The sequence below is a fragment of the Parambassis ranga genome, chromosome 3 (assembly GCF_900634625.1).
Source record: "Parambassis ranga chromosome 3, fParRan2.1, whole genome shotgun sequence".
Taxonomy (NCBI): Eukaryota; Metazoa; Chordata; class Actinopteri; family Ambassidae; genus Parambassis; species Parambassis ranga.
This window is the reverse complement of record NC_041024.1, coordinates 13,843,860-13,856,340: the sequence shown is the minus strand read 5'-3', so window position 1 is coordinate 13,856,340 and position 12,481 is coordinate 13,843,860. Positions and strand designations below refer to the sequence as shown.

General features: G+C 38.1%; 1 protein-coding gene across 1 annotated transcript in view; it reads right to left on the bottom strand.

Moving 5' to 3' along the window:
- The window catches only part of LOC114433624 (CUB and sushi domain-containing protein 1-like), a 219,612-nt gene that overhangs the window by 80,063 nt on the left and 127,068 nt on the right, over positions 1 to 12,481 (bottom strand). Inside the window, exons 18-24 of the mRNA XM_028402269.1 lie at positions 12,273 to 12,411; positions 10,353 to 10,540; positions 10,039 to 10,227; positions 4,938 to 5,054; positions 4,559 to 4,774; positions 2,210 to 2,398; positions 524 to 693 (exon numbers count right to left, since the gene is read on the bottom strand). Coding sequence (XP_028258070.1) covers positions 524 to 693; positions 2,210 to 2,398; positions 4,559 to 4,774; positions 4,938 to 5,054; positions 10,039 to 10,227; positions 10,353 to 10,540; positions 12,273 to 12,411 — 1,208 coding nt within the window. The remainder of the gene's footprint in view (positions 1 to 523; positions 694 to 2,209; positions 2,399 to 4,558; positions 4,775 to 4,937; positions 5,055 to 10,038; positions 10,228 to 10,352; positions 10,541 to 12,272; positions 12,412 to 12,481) is intronic.

The following is a 12,481-nucleotide window of genomic DNA, read 5'->3' as shown; positions in this document are numbered from 1 at the left end:
TTTCAACATTTTAAATATTTTACATATTTTGTGTATAATTTGCATTGGAGTTGCATTAGAGAAATGGAATTTATATTTATATCTTACTTTTAATCTGCATACTTTATTTTGAACTTTTTGTAGGATTCTTATCTGAAAGTTTTTGTTTACAAAATATATGACTGTTACTGATAAAACAATAATAATATTAAAACATGTTAAGAGCAGATTTGTGTTTATTTGCATCTATGGTCACTGCTCCTACACTTTATATTATGTTCACATGTCATCAGGTGTATCATAATAACACTAGCATCTATAGCCAATTTATTGGGTGAATAACCCGGACATGTATTTATGAGTTCAAGCATATATGTGGTATACAGCTTTGCATATAGATAGTATAATCCTACATGTATGTATGTGGGTGTTTGAATTTTGAAATAAATTATGCATTTATGGATTCTCTGTCTGATTGGGGTAAGCATGCCGTAGTCTGTGTGTGTGTGCGTGTGTGTCTGTGTGTTCATGCACATGCACAAACCTTGAGGTAGTCTCCATCTTGTAATAGGAAGCTCTCTGCTTTCAGCGTGATTCCTTTGCCCTTTTCAGTTGTGATGCGGTAGATGCACTCATGGTTGTTATCGTAGTTGGAAGGAAAGTTGGGCGAAAGAAGAATGCCTTCTGGTCCTAGAGAGGAAGCTCCACACTCAGCTAGAGCAAAGGAGTAAAGAGGAGAGGGAAAGTGCTGTTCAGAATCACAGCAATTCCACCTAATTATCACTGTGCAGTCTGAATATCTAGGTTATCGTGTTTAAACAAAATTTAAAAAAAAGCAGCACGCTCAAAATTCCACATGAAAGACACAGATTATGGTAAAGCATATGTCCAGTATAGCCACACACTTATTATTATTATTATTATTATTGCAGCAGACATGATAACAAAGCAAACACAGTATATTAATATTATATTACTAATAGTAATATAACATAAAAGCACTTGTCCTCAATGTGCTTGTCCTCAAGTAACAGCACACATATTTAAAATCTTTATAATTAAACACAAACGACAAGAGATTAAAAAGAGTGCAAAATGAAAAACGCTGCAGAAGAGCAGGCCTGGATTAGTTAGAAAGTGTTTTCTAGAAATGACTTAGAATTATCTAGCAGGTGCCGTGCTTATCAAAGTTTAGGAATTCAAATGAGTGGTACTTTGTGCAAACAGTTCTGTCATTTGTAAATGAAGAGAAAAGAAAAGAGGAGCGCTGAGCAGGCTTTTAACTCCCACTGAGGAGGACCACTGCAATACTTGGAAGGGAGAAAAAGGAAATGGAAGTAATGAGACAGATGAGAGGGAAGGTGGAGTGGAACAATGTGAAATGCACTGGAAAAGATGCAATGTTTATCAAATGGGAGCAAATTTAAAATTCAAAGCAACATTTTTTTAAATGTGCCGTAGTTCCTAAAACCAGATTAGGGCTGGTGATATGAAGCATAATTTCAAGCATACTACCAGCAATTCTTCAGAAATTCTTTTTAAAGTAAAAACAGTGCCATAGAGTGGGAGTGAGAAAATATGGGAGGGTGGAGAGGAAGGAAGAAAAAGGGGGGATGAAGCTGGAAGAGGAAGAAAAAATAGAAGATGAAGACAGACAAGAGCCTTTTGAAAATGTGCAGAAAGAAATTAGAAAAGGGAAAATGGGAGTAAAGAAAGACACGGTATTAACACTTTAATACAGCAGTTAATGTCCTAATTACAGGACACAGAAAGTTCGACAGAGATGGAGAGCTAAAGAGAGGGACATGTAGAATGAAGATGAGGGAGAGGGATGAAGCCGCTGCACATTGCCAGCTGCTGCTGCGCTCAGTCAGGCCTGATCTCTTGACAGATAATGCTATTAGAGCATTTTAAATCTGTTCTTTTTTCAGGCTTGAAAATTACCAGCACCCTCTAGTCAGACTCTCATAAATTACCAGCAGCATCAGGAAATTATGCTAGTTTACTGACTGATTAATCAATTGAATTGCCCTTTCAAAAGTGTTGGTAATACATTATAGGCAAAGGTCAATCAGGAAAATGGTGATACCTTGTCTGTAGTCTCAATCATACAGTCAAGAAGTTTTGACACTGTCACACAATACATAACTACTACAGGATACCTTGTGTAAACACTTTCACTGATTTCTGTTGCACATGCCACAGCTATGATTTTACTTTTAGATCTTACCTATGCACCGTGGTAAGGTATTGCTCCAGACTCGCCTGCCTCCTCCCAAACAAGTAATCTTGCTGTCTCCTTCCAGTCGGTAGCCATGAAAACAAGAGAATGCCAGCGAGTCACCAACTTGAAATCTGAATCCCATCCTTCTGCTGTAGGCCGGAACGCCAGGATCCTCACATGGCTCTAAGTCGTACTCTATACACCCAGGAGAGAAAAATAACATTACTAACAAGTGAATATTTGGTGACTGTTTATTCCACGGAAAGACATAAAATAATGCTACAACTATTACATAAATATACAAAATAAACATAATTTGATGCACTGTTGCACACATTGCACTGCAATGTTGATGCTAGCTTTCCGTGGAATAATGTAATCAATTATAGGTTTATTACTTGAAAACTGAAAGAAAAATTGTACAAATGTAGCAAAATAAGAAGAGGACATTATATCCAGGCAGAAGGCAGGCTGCTATTATAGCTTTAATTCAGAAACTGTGGTGCATTATGGGAAACTGGTCATAATTAGTTGTATCACTTTTTGTGGCTCCAATATTTTTGCAAATCATCTTTAATTCTACAGATACCATAAATTTTAAATCACCTACAGCAAACACTAATGCTCAATTTACTTCAAGAAAAAAGTGACTCAGTTTAAGCTTCCTCAAGGAAGGTTTGGATTTAAGCTGGTAAAATTGCTAAACACTGTAGTTAAGTTCTTTCTTCCTTATTGAGATTTTTCTCCTCCTTTTTAACCCTTATGCACTGTTCGGGACATTTTTGTCCTCTGAGAGTAATTTTTCTGTTTATTTTGGCCATAACTTTGTCAATATGTGAGCAAATCAAATCATTTTTGCTCAACAAGTTTAATTTTACATAAATTTTGTTAATATGATTTTAAAATTTTTCATAGGCCAATAATACACTGTGGGCAAACTTAAAGGTAGGGTAGGAGATTTTGAAAACTCAGTGAGTCAGCCACATTTTGAAAGTAAACACACGCCCCTTTCTCTCGGAGCTCACCCCGAAGCCACGCCTCCCAACCAGTCTGTGACTTCGGCCATCATGCACGTACCTCTCTGGTGCGCGCAGAGCAGGAAAAGAGTGACAACCAGCCAATACTCCGCGCAGGGGAGCTTCGTAGGATTGGCTGATGTTTTTAGGGTTTTATAGCTTCCACAGATGATTAATATTCTTCGTTTTAATGCGAAACTGCCAAACTAATTGGTTGCTATCAGATTGTAAAGAGAAGTTACACTAATTTAACAAAAAGTGCATCAGAATGAAATCTCCTACCCTACCTTTAATTAATAGGGTCATTAAGTTGTTAACTGTAAACTGTTAACTGTAAAATCACAAATCTTACCTCCTACCAACAGGGTAAACCACCAACAATCAAGAATACATGATTATGTAGTGTAGGGCTGTGCAGTCAAAAAATTTGGTTATAATGGAAGTCTATGGGACAAAAATGGCCACGAACAAGTAAGGGAGAAAAAATGAAAATCCAGTGCTGTGCAAAAACTAATAATGCAATAAAGTCAATGTTTTTACTGATGTTTGACATGACCAAGACTGTAATAAAGGTTAAAAAAATCCAGTCCACATTTACCTTTTCTATTAAAAATGAGCCATTTTGTGTGTGTTTTTTTCCAATTTTCAGCACCACCCCTTATGAAATTGGTGATTAAAGGGTTAAAATCCTGGGGGAAATTTTTTCACTACTTTTGATTAGAACTGAAGTTAATTAAAAGGTCTATGCAAAAACATATGAAAAAAATATTTATTTGATATATTTTGAAAACTGTTAAAGTTAGAGGACGTTTTTGTCCCGAACAACACGAAAGGGTAGTGTTTGCGAACGTTGCACAAGGGTTAACAACAAAATTGTGAATGGTGTGTGTGGAGGCTTGGAGTTAGTCCCCTGTAGCTTTTTCAAACTACCCTTCTCTTCAGCTTTTTGTGACATCACTGCATTAATATTAATGCAGAAAATCCAAATAAAAAGAGTATTTTACAGTTTTTACAAATGACAACACAAGCTGGTTGGTTTTAAAAATGCACATCTGGGTACCCTAACTGTGCAGTCATGCAATGAATGTGCCAAAATCCGAGTGCAGTACCTTAATGCCTTTTTAGCTTTTATGTTTGGTCTATATGACAATGGTCATAACATTAATTTGCTTAAAAAAGCATATAATTGGGCTTTAAAACTTTACAAACGATTTTTATGAGCTTCACTATTAGGTCACTTCTCTCCACAAAGGGCAGAAATTGCACCATGTAGCACACAGAACACAAGTATGCACCAAAGTAAGACAGACAACATAAACACTTGTTCTTGTTATCTTACCTGAGAAAGTAATATTAAATCCTTCGTAACTCATGGAAAAATCTGATATGAATCGTAGCTGAGCACTGAAGTTCCCGTAGAGGCCAGCTTTAACACTCGGGGGAAGCACTGAGCCAGTGAGTCGAGCTACTGGAACCTGAAAGTTCCCGTCCTCAGTGATGGAAAGATAGTCGTGGTTCTCTTCCAAATGGAAAGTGTGGAAAACCAGATGGACTCCTGTAAAAATGGGTGGAAGGAACAATAAAGGTGATGTAAGTAAGATAATCACAGACAATCATACTGTATGATATGAGGCACTGTACAGCACAGCACCGTGCAAAAACACAGTTAACTTCAGATATGAAACAGAAAGAATTGGTCTGTGTGCAATTCTTCTTACCTTTCCCATGAGACACCTCTATAGTCCAGGTGCAGTTTAGAGAATTGGGGTAGAAATCGGGAAAACCAGGAGACAGAATGGTCCCAGTCTTACCATAAACATAGCCTCCACAAAGAGCTGCAGGAAATAAGTGACAGACAGAGAAGATTGGAACAGAGCAGGAGAAAAAAACATGCCTATTTTACCATTGTGCAAAGTAGACATAAAAGACACAGAACACTGAACTTTTATTTTTTTTAAACTGAAACTTCTTACATCAATATGTAATATAATTATGTCTTTTTAGCACAGAAAAGGTGAATATTTAATGACAGATTTTCTTGGATTAGGGTTGGATTAAAAACACATTTTTCTTTTAGTTATTTTTTTAAATTGGCAGAAAGGTAATTTTGCTGAACTTTCTTAGCTGGGCTGGTATTGACTTGTCCTCTATGTAAAAAAAAAAACATGTCTGCCAATATTAAAGGATTATAGAAAGATTGCATAGGAAAATAGACAGCTATAAGACAATGTGATGAGATCAAGCAGAAACCTCCAGGGCTGAGAAATGAAGCCAATGTGGAAGTGCTTGGTGTGCCTCTGGGGGTTGGCGCTAAAACTGAGTCAGTCCCCATAGATCCCAATGATAAAAAATCAAAATCCAACTACCGTACACTAAATTCCCAGTCTGTGTGTGTGTGTGTGTGTATGCTGATTACAGGGCTCTGCTGCTGCTCAATGTGTGTTAAATCAAGATGATGGACGCTGTAAAGTACCTCATAGTGCACGACATCACTAATAGTTTCAGAAACATATTCTAGGCCACAGCTAGGATTCCATTCATTATGGGCTATATCAAGAGACCAGAGAGAAAAGACAACGGGACTTCACCAGTGAAATAGACCCTTTCACTGGTGACAGCTTCTCTACCATTTTCTTTGTCAACACGGTGACATGACTTGTCACACAGGCCAGGACTACATGACCAGTTCTGGTTGTGTCCAGTTCACATAGTTAATAGATAAAAAATGTTGTTAAATTAATATAATACTAGCAATATTTTTTTTATTAGTGAACAGTTTAATGAACAATAATGCTGTTTGTGTAAAAGAACAATGCAAAAGTAGAAAAGGCATTTTTTACATAGAAATAATGGACAACGTGAGAGTGGTTTGTTGAAAAAGCGAGATGTTGGTGTTTGTTAATAGACACCTACCCTTCACACAAATGCAAACCACTGTTCAGAACAGGACCATTTCATTTAAGGTAGAGCAGAATGGAAGAAGTATAGTAATGTAATAGAGAGTAAAGGAGCTTGCAATCCATTAGAGACTACTGAACTATGATAATATATTGACTCTTTGTTTCTCTTCGACTGTGTCTCCATCCCTTTAAATTCTATTCAGCACAGTTCAGTTCAACTTAATTCAATTTAAGTGTGTCAAGGTGTTTGACTGGTATGGAAATTTCTCATAAAATGAGTCTTTTTCTTTGCCATGAAACAAACAAATCCCAGACTATAAACTAAATCACAGCCAATAACATTCCTCTTCACTATTAATATCCCTTCTGTCCAATAGTTAAAGATGAATATATATTATACACCAAAGTTTCTTTTGTCTCCTAAAATAAACACTGTAGTGATTCTTCTAGTAAAATGTTTATTACATTTCTATTTATTATTTGCCTTTATAAAGACGGATGTTACAGCTTCTCTCATTTCTTCATACGGCACATATTCCAATGTGCAGACGGAGACTTTACCTCTCTCTTCATATCTCTGTCTGTCAGTGTCTTTCCTCCATCTCATCCCATATCATTTTCCACAGAGCATGAGTTGAGTAGCTGTAATGAGAGCCTCTCTGTCTCTCCTTCGCTCTGACTAGCTGTCTTGTGTGTGTTGTGGTAACCAGTGCCAGATTTTTTTTTCTTTTTAGGATTCAGCAAAAACTAGGGCACTGTCTAACTAAATGACCCCTGTTGAGTGAGGCACAAAATGTATCAGTGTAACAGTGCATACATCAGTGAACAATTTTGTTTGAAAAGAGTGTTAATAATTGTGTGTTAAAATGTATGAGCTGATCAATAATACAAGGAGAGGAAACTGGCATAAAAACACCACGCTTGACTCAACATAAATATAGACTGAACTTTAAGCTAGTAAATGAGGATACACTGCTGTTTAAGGTAGAGAGTAAATGTATAGAAGGTAAAGCAAACATGAACTACATTCTTTATGTTGCACTCAACATTTTCTCAAGCTTTAATTATCTCTCTCTTAGAGGAGGCTGTGGCATTCTTTCAGTGGAAGAGAACCTACTTTGGTCCCAAGTTGTTGTCTTGGCACCAACTGTAAGCTTTAAAATGTCACAGTGCCCCTTCAATATTCTCCCTGACATATAAAAGAGCAGCCAGTGTTCTGTATTATCTGTTTGGTGATTTAGCTGACCTACAGGAATGAAACGAGTGGCTTGGGTCTAACAGACAGCGTAGCATCACTGACAAGGAACAGTGCACACCCACAGGAGACCACATGTCATTTTGTTTTTTCTTTAAGACACAATATTATCCAGATAATGAATTTTGGTGGGTGCATAATGCAGTGTGCATAAAATGTTAACTGTGCCAGTGAGACTATAGTGTAAAGAAAGATTATTGCCAATAACACATTCATTTCTTTGAATCTTCTCACCCTGCAAATCACCTGTGTAGCTGGTGTCCTTACGGAGGCCCTGCTTGCCTCTTTATTGCCCATTTTCTTCCAACTTTCTCCATATAATCAAAGGAGATTAACTGCATGTGCATGTACATTTACTCTTGGTCACAAATGTATCATAAAGACACTCCCTAAGGCAATGTAATATTCAAGCCTTTTGGATGTTTCAAGTTTACTGAGTGTCTGTGAATTGTTTTTTTATTCAGTTTCAAAAACAGCAATTCAGAAAGAGATGTGAGTAGGTAACAAAAGAGTAATGACATACCAAGAGAGGTGACAATTAACTGATGAAACTGAATGACTGTCATCTTATAAAATATACTTGACACATCATTCTACTTCAGTGATCTTTCTCAAAAGCAAACTATGACATATTATGTTTTAGTGAAAGCTAACACACCGTTCCAGAAAAGTGCCATTTTGAAGTAATGTGTCTTGTAATGTGACAGGTTTCTAGTGAGATGGCACGCTTGGCTGAAAATTGAAAATGTCACAGTGGTCATTTAAAACTGCTTATGCTATATGGCTGATAGTGTCAGATAGATTGCCTCGGTATGAACTCAGTCCCAAGTTAAGATATCCTGACTTTGGTTTTCAAATTGGATTCTTTTCAATCGGTAGATCAAATCAGGTGCTATGCATCCATCTCCCATGATAGCATGAGCTGTGGGCAAATGCAGAGAGAAGGTCTACGAGTGGCCGGTAGTGTCCTTTGACGAGCATCATTTCACTGCAGCTGGATATCTGACTTGAGTCATTGTTTTATGCAGGGTCTGGGAAAGGAAACCATATAATTAACACCGCAGCTGGTGTTACAAATAGAGGAATGACACAGAAAAAAACATAAACAAACAGGAATACACCAAAAGAGAGAAGTTACTGACACAATTGCATCACTTCCACTCAGCCTTTTTCCTACTGTTTTGCTCAACAAATTCCACTTAGCATTCAAAAAGATGTGGTTTCTGGCCATTCCTAACCAGTCAATGTGGAAAGAAAAGAAAACTTCCAAGTAGCAAAGGAACGGTGATGAGGATGTAGATATAGTGTTTGTAATTGACAATGTTATTTAATATGTGATACCTCACTCCCTATAACTTCTGGTGGACTAAACAAACAGAACTGGCAGCTTCACAATGTATTGTGCTTTGAAAAATAAAAAACACCTCTAGGGAACAAAGAGACGGTGAAGCTGAGGCAGAGCTGTGTCTAGTCTGTGTGGATGCTGCACTAATCACCAAGTTTTGCCAGATTATGTCCACTAAATATGTTTATAAGAAACTGACTGACAAGTTACCAGTTGTTATTGTAATTATGTAATATCTTTTGTAGTTTCAAAAAGACGGAATGGGTCAATGATGCACAAAAAGTGCTAATAGACTCTGTCTGGCCCATTTAGACCGGAGGAGAACAGGCCTTTGAGAGCTCCAAAGACATGTAAACCACTGACCTTCACTTCTGTGGGTAATTTAAATTACCCACAGAAGTGGTCAGTGGTCATCGGTCAGCTGTATATGGTGCCCTTCTGACACACTAGAGATCTGTCCAGAGTGCAGTGACCTAATATCAGCTGGCACAAACTCTTCTGTGTCATTGCAAGCAGTGTCCTTTCCCACTGATATTTGCACATACATCTGATGGTAGCAGGCATGTTAACTGTCATCAAAGGAGAAGATTTAGATTGGAAAGGTTCTTCATTTCTGTATGTAGGTAGTCTGAGTTTTTCTGACCACTTCAATTTGAGGCAGCTTTGGTTCATGGTGAATGTACACAGTCCATGTGGAGACTTAATAATGGTTGGTAAACATAACCAAATAAATAAAGTGGTTGTAGTGCAGTAGGTCTCAGGTAGTGGAACACAGGCAGTATTGGTTCAGATATGTGGTTGTTAGATATCCACTAGCTACACTGGAGGTCATAATATATTGGCCATTGCCCCAAAAGCCATCAGATGATAGCTCATGGGTTAGTAGATTGCTGTACAGTTAATTAAAGGAGGGATGGATGATCTTAAGAGAGAAGCTAAATGACTACAACTTTGGGATAACTAACTGAAAGTTTATATAATCAATCAAACTAGAATCTTTCAGGAATGTTTGTTTGTGCAAATTGTGACCTTGCTATTCTTAGTTTTTCTGGAGGAAAAGGCTGGAGAGGAAGCTGAACTTGTTGACCTTCTATGCTACTAACAATGTAGAGGGACTTTAGATCATACTGTTTCAGCATGTTGTGCTGTTTCTGCCTTCCCAACAGAGGTGTTAGAGTATTTTTGGCTGCAATGATTTCTTTTCAGCCCTGTTGAAACACATTCTCTTGCCACATGTTTAGACACATATTCTGGAAAGTGAATACTGTATCACTTATTTTTAAAGCTGAAAAAAAGCAAAACGAAAGGAAGATTCTAACCATCACAGCTGGGAAGAGCATGACTCCACTGATGATTCTGCTCGCAGACAATCGGCTCCTGATCACTAAGTGTATAACCTGGGTCACATGTAAATGAGACGCGAGATCCAATGGAGAAGCTGCTGCCATGCCGACGCCCATTTACTGGGATACCCGGATCAAGACACGAGTCTGACTCCATCCTCACACCTGGAAATCACATCACACAAGCACAAATGGGACAGAGTCAAGAGGCTGAGAGCCACATGTGTCTGTAAGCAATTCAGCATGTGTACCAAACATCACAGTCTATCAATCAAGCCAATCAGCCTTACTTTCATATCTGATGCTAAAGCCTGCTGCAGAGCGGCTGTTGTCTGTAGTGAACAACAGGAACAGGAAGTTGGAAGTGGAAATCAGGAAATGAGGTGCTTGGGTGCCGTGGTATTCGCCGATCAGGGGAGAGGAGGCAGAGGGACCATCTCTGATCTCCAGTGTGTCATAGTTCACCTCTGTCTGGAATCTAGAAAATGACACAGAAACATGCATAACATGCTGACAAACCCACAGAGAGTCTAACCATAATCTGTGCATGCCACTGTAAATATGTGTGTACCACTACATGCAAAGGACAGTATTTTAAAATAACAATAACAAACAGAGTTTATTCTCTAAGGGATTTAACAACAATGTTCATTTTGTTTAGAGATACAGTTGAGAGCCTCTCTCTCTTCAGGCAGTAACAAACTACACAAACATGGTCACATACAGACTTTTCCTGTCTTATGTCACAGAACACTGGATGGCTCAGGCTGTGTGATAAGAGCAGTCTGGGCTGCAGAGAGCGACCTAAAAGAAATGCATCATCGGTCCACTTTGATTGTAAACCAGCCCATATAGCAAGGATGGCAATGGGGTTTTTGAGAACAAGCAGGCTAACCAACAGCTAACAGTGCTGGCCATTTTGCAATATCCCCATTGGTTTGAAGCAAAGATGAAGATGCTTCGATTAGCGACAAAACATCTTTAGGAAACTCTAACAGGTCTAGTTTCCTAAAGATGTTTTGTCGCTAATCGAAGCATCTTCATCTTTTCTACCAAGTCCAGGTACCTTTCAAATTTTGAATAAGAATTACTTGGATGGATGACTAAGAAACTTCATCAACTTGTTGGACTTTTCCAACAAGTTCCAATTCACCAAAAAGATCCACTGAAAGTTACTGAGGATAAGACAAGCTGATGTAACTTGGTCTGTCTTGGTCAGGTCACTAGTTCATGTAAAATGCATTGCTAACAGTAATCCAGTACAGAAATGTCCAATCCAATAGATACCAGATTAATGGTGCTAGCATTATGCAGAATGCAGACAGTGTTACCTGGTGCTGCTAGGCTTCAAGTCACATTATGTCAACTTCTTTGGCAAAGGCTTGTGATTTACAATGTCTGCATTATATCTTTATGTGATCCATACTGCTGTCAATGCACCAAACTGAAGACATCAAACCAGAATATACAAATGTCTGACTTCCCCTTTACCTGTACATCTAAATAACAGTGACAAACCTCTAACCAACAGAACAAATGACTTACTCGCACTTATCTTAGTAATTGACTTGCTGAGTGACTGACCAATTACCTACAGATGTGACTGCAGGGCACACATGAGATTTAAGTTGGTTTCTGAGACACTGATTATCAATCTGACCATCAAATAGCAACTGATGGAAAAGGGACATCACATAATTGCAATTACTTACATGGATATAATAGAAAAGCTGAAAACCATTTACACAATGTACAGCGACATATTATCTGGATAATAATAATAGACCAGCTAAATGAAAAATAACTAACTTCTGCACCAGACGTGAGCAAGCTGCGCTAATGCTGAATCACGCTCAAATGAAATCCCTCATAGGCGATAAAGATAACTTGGCTTTTACATCACTTCCCAGAAAGACAAATTTCAGCTAAAGCTGTTTCAGGCTACACTGCATCTGTCTGTGGCTTGTTTCCAGAAAAAATAGTGCAAAAAGCCAACATTAATCATTTAGTGCAGCAGTACCTCAACAACTTCATTTATATCTGACCAACTTATATTGCTTTGAAAGACCGCCCAACTAAAATATTAACCAGCTAAATGATGCACAACCTAACCACACCTAATAACTACAGTATATTATCCAGCTCATAACAATCAGACTTATGAGCACACTAAAAGAAATCTGACAAATCATCTTCCTGTAAGTACATACTTGTCAAAGTGTATCTTTACAGCGTGGTCTGTTAGTGCTTCAATCACCCACTGGCAGCTCAGAGAATCTTTATAAAAGGAGGGCCAACCAGGAGACAGCAGAACACCAGTAGGAGCTGTGAGATGGCCTCCGCAGGGAGCTGCAAGGAAGACACACACACACAGAGACACACACAAGCACAGACAATGACATTAATCTTGATTTGTTTT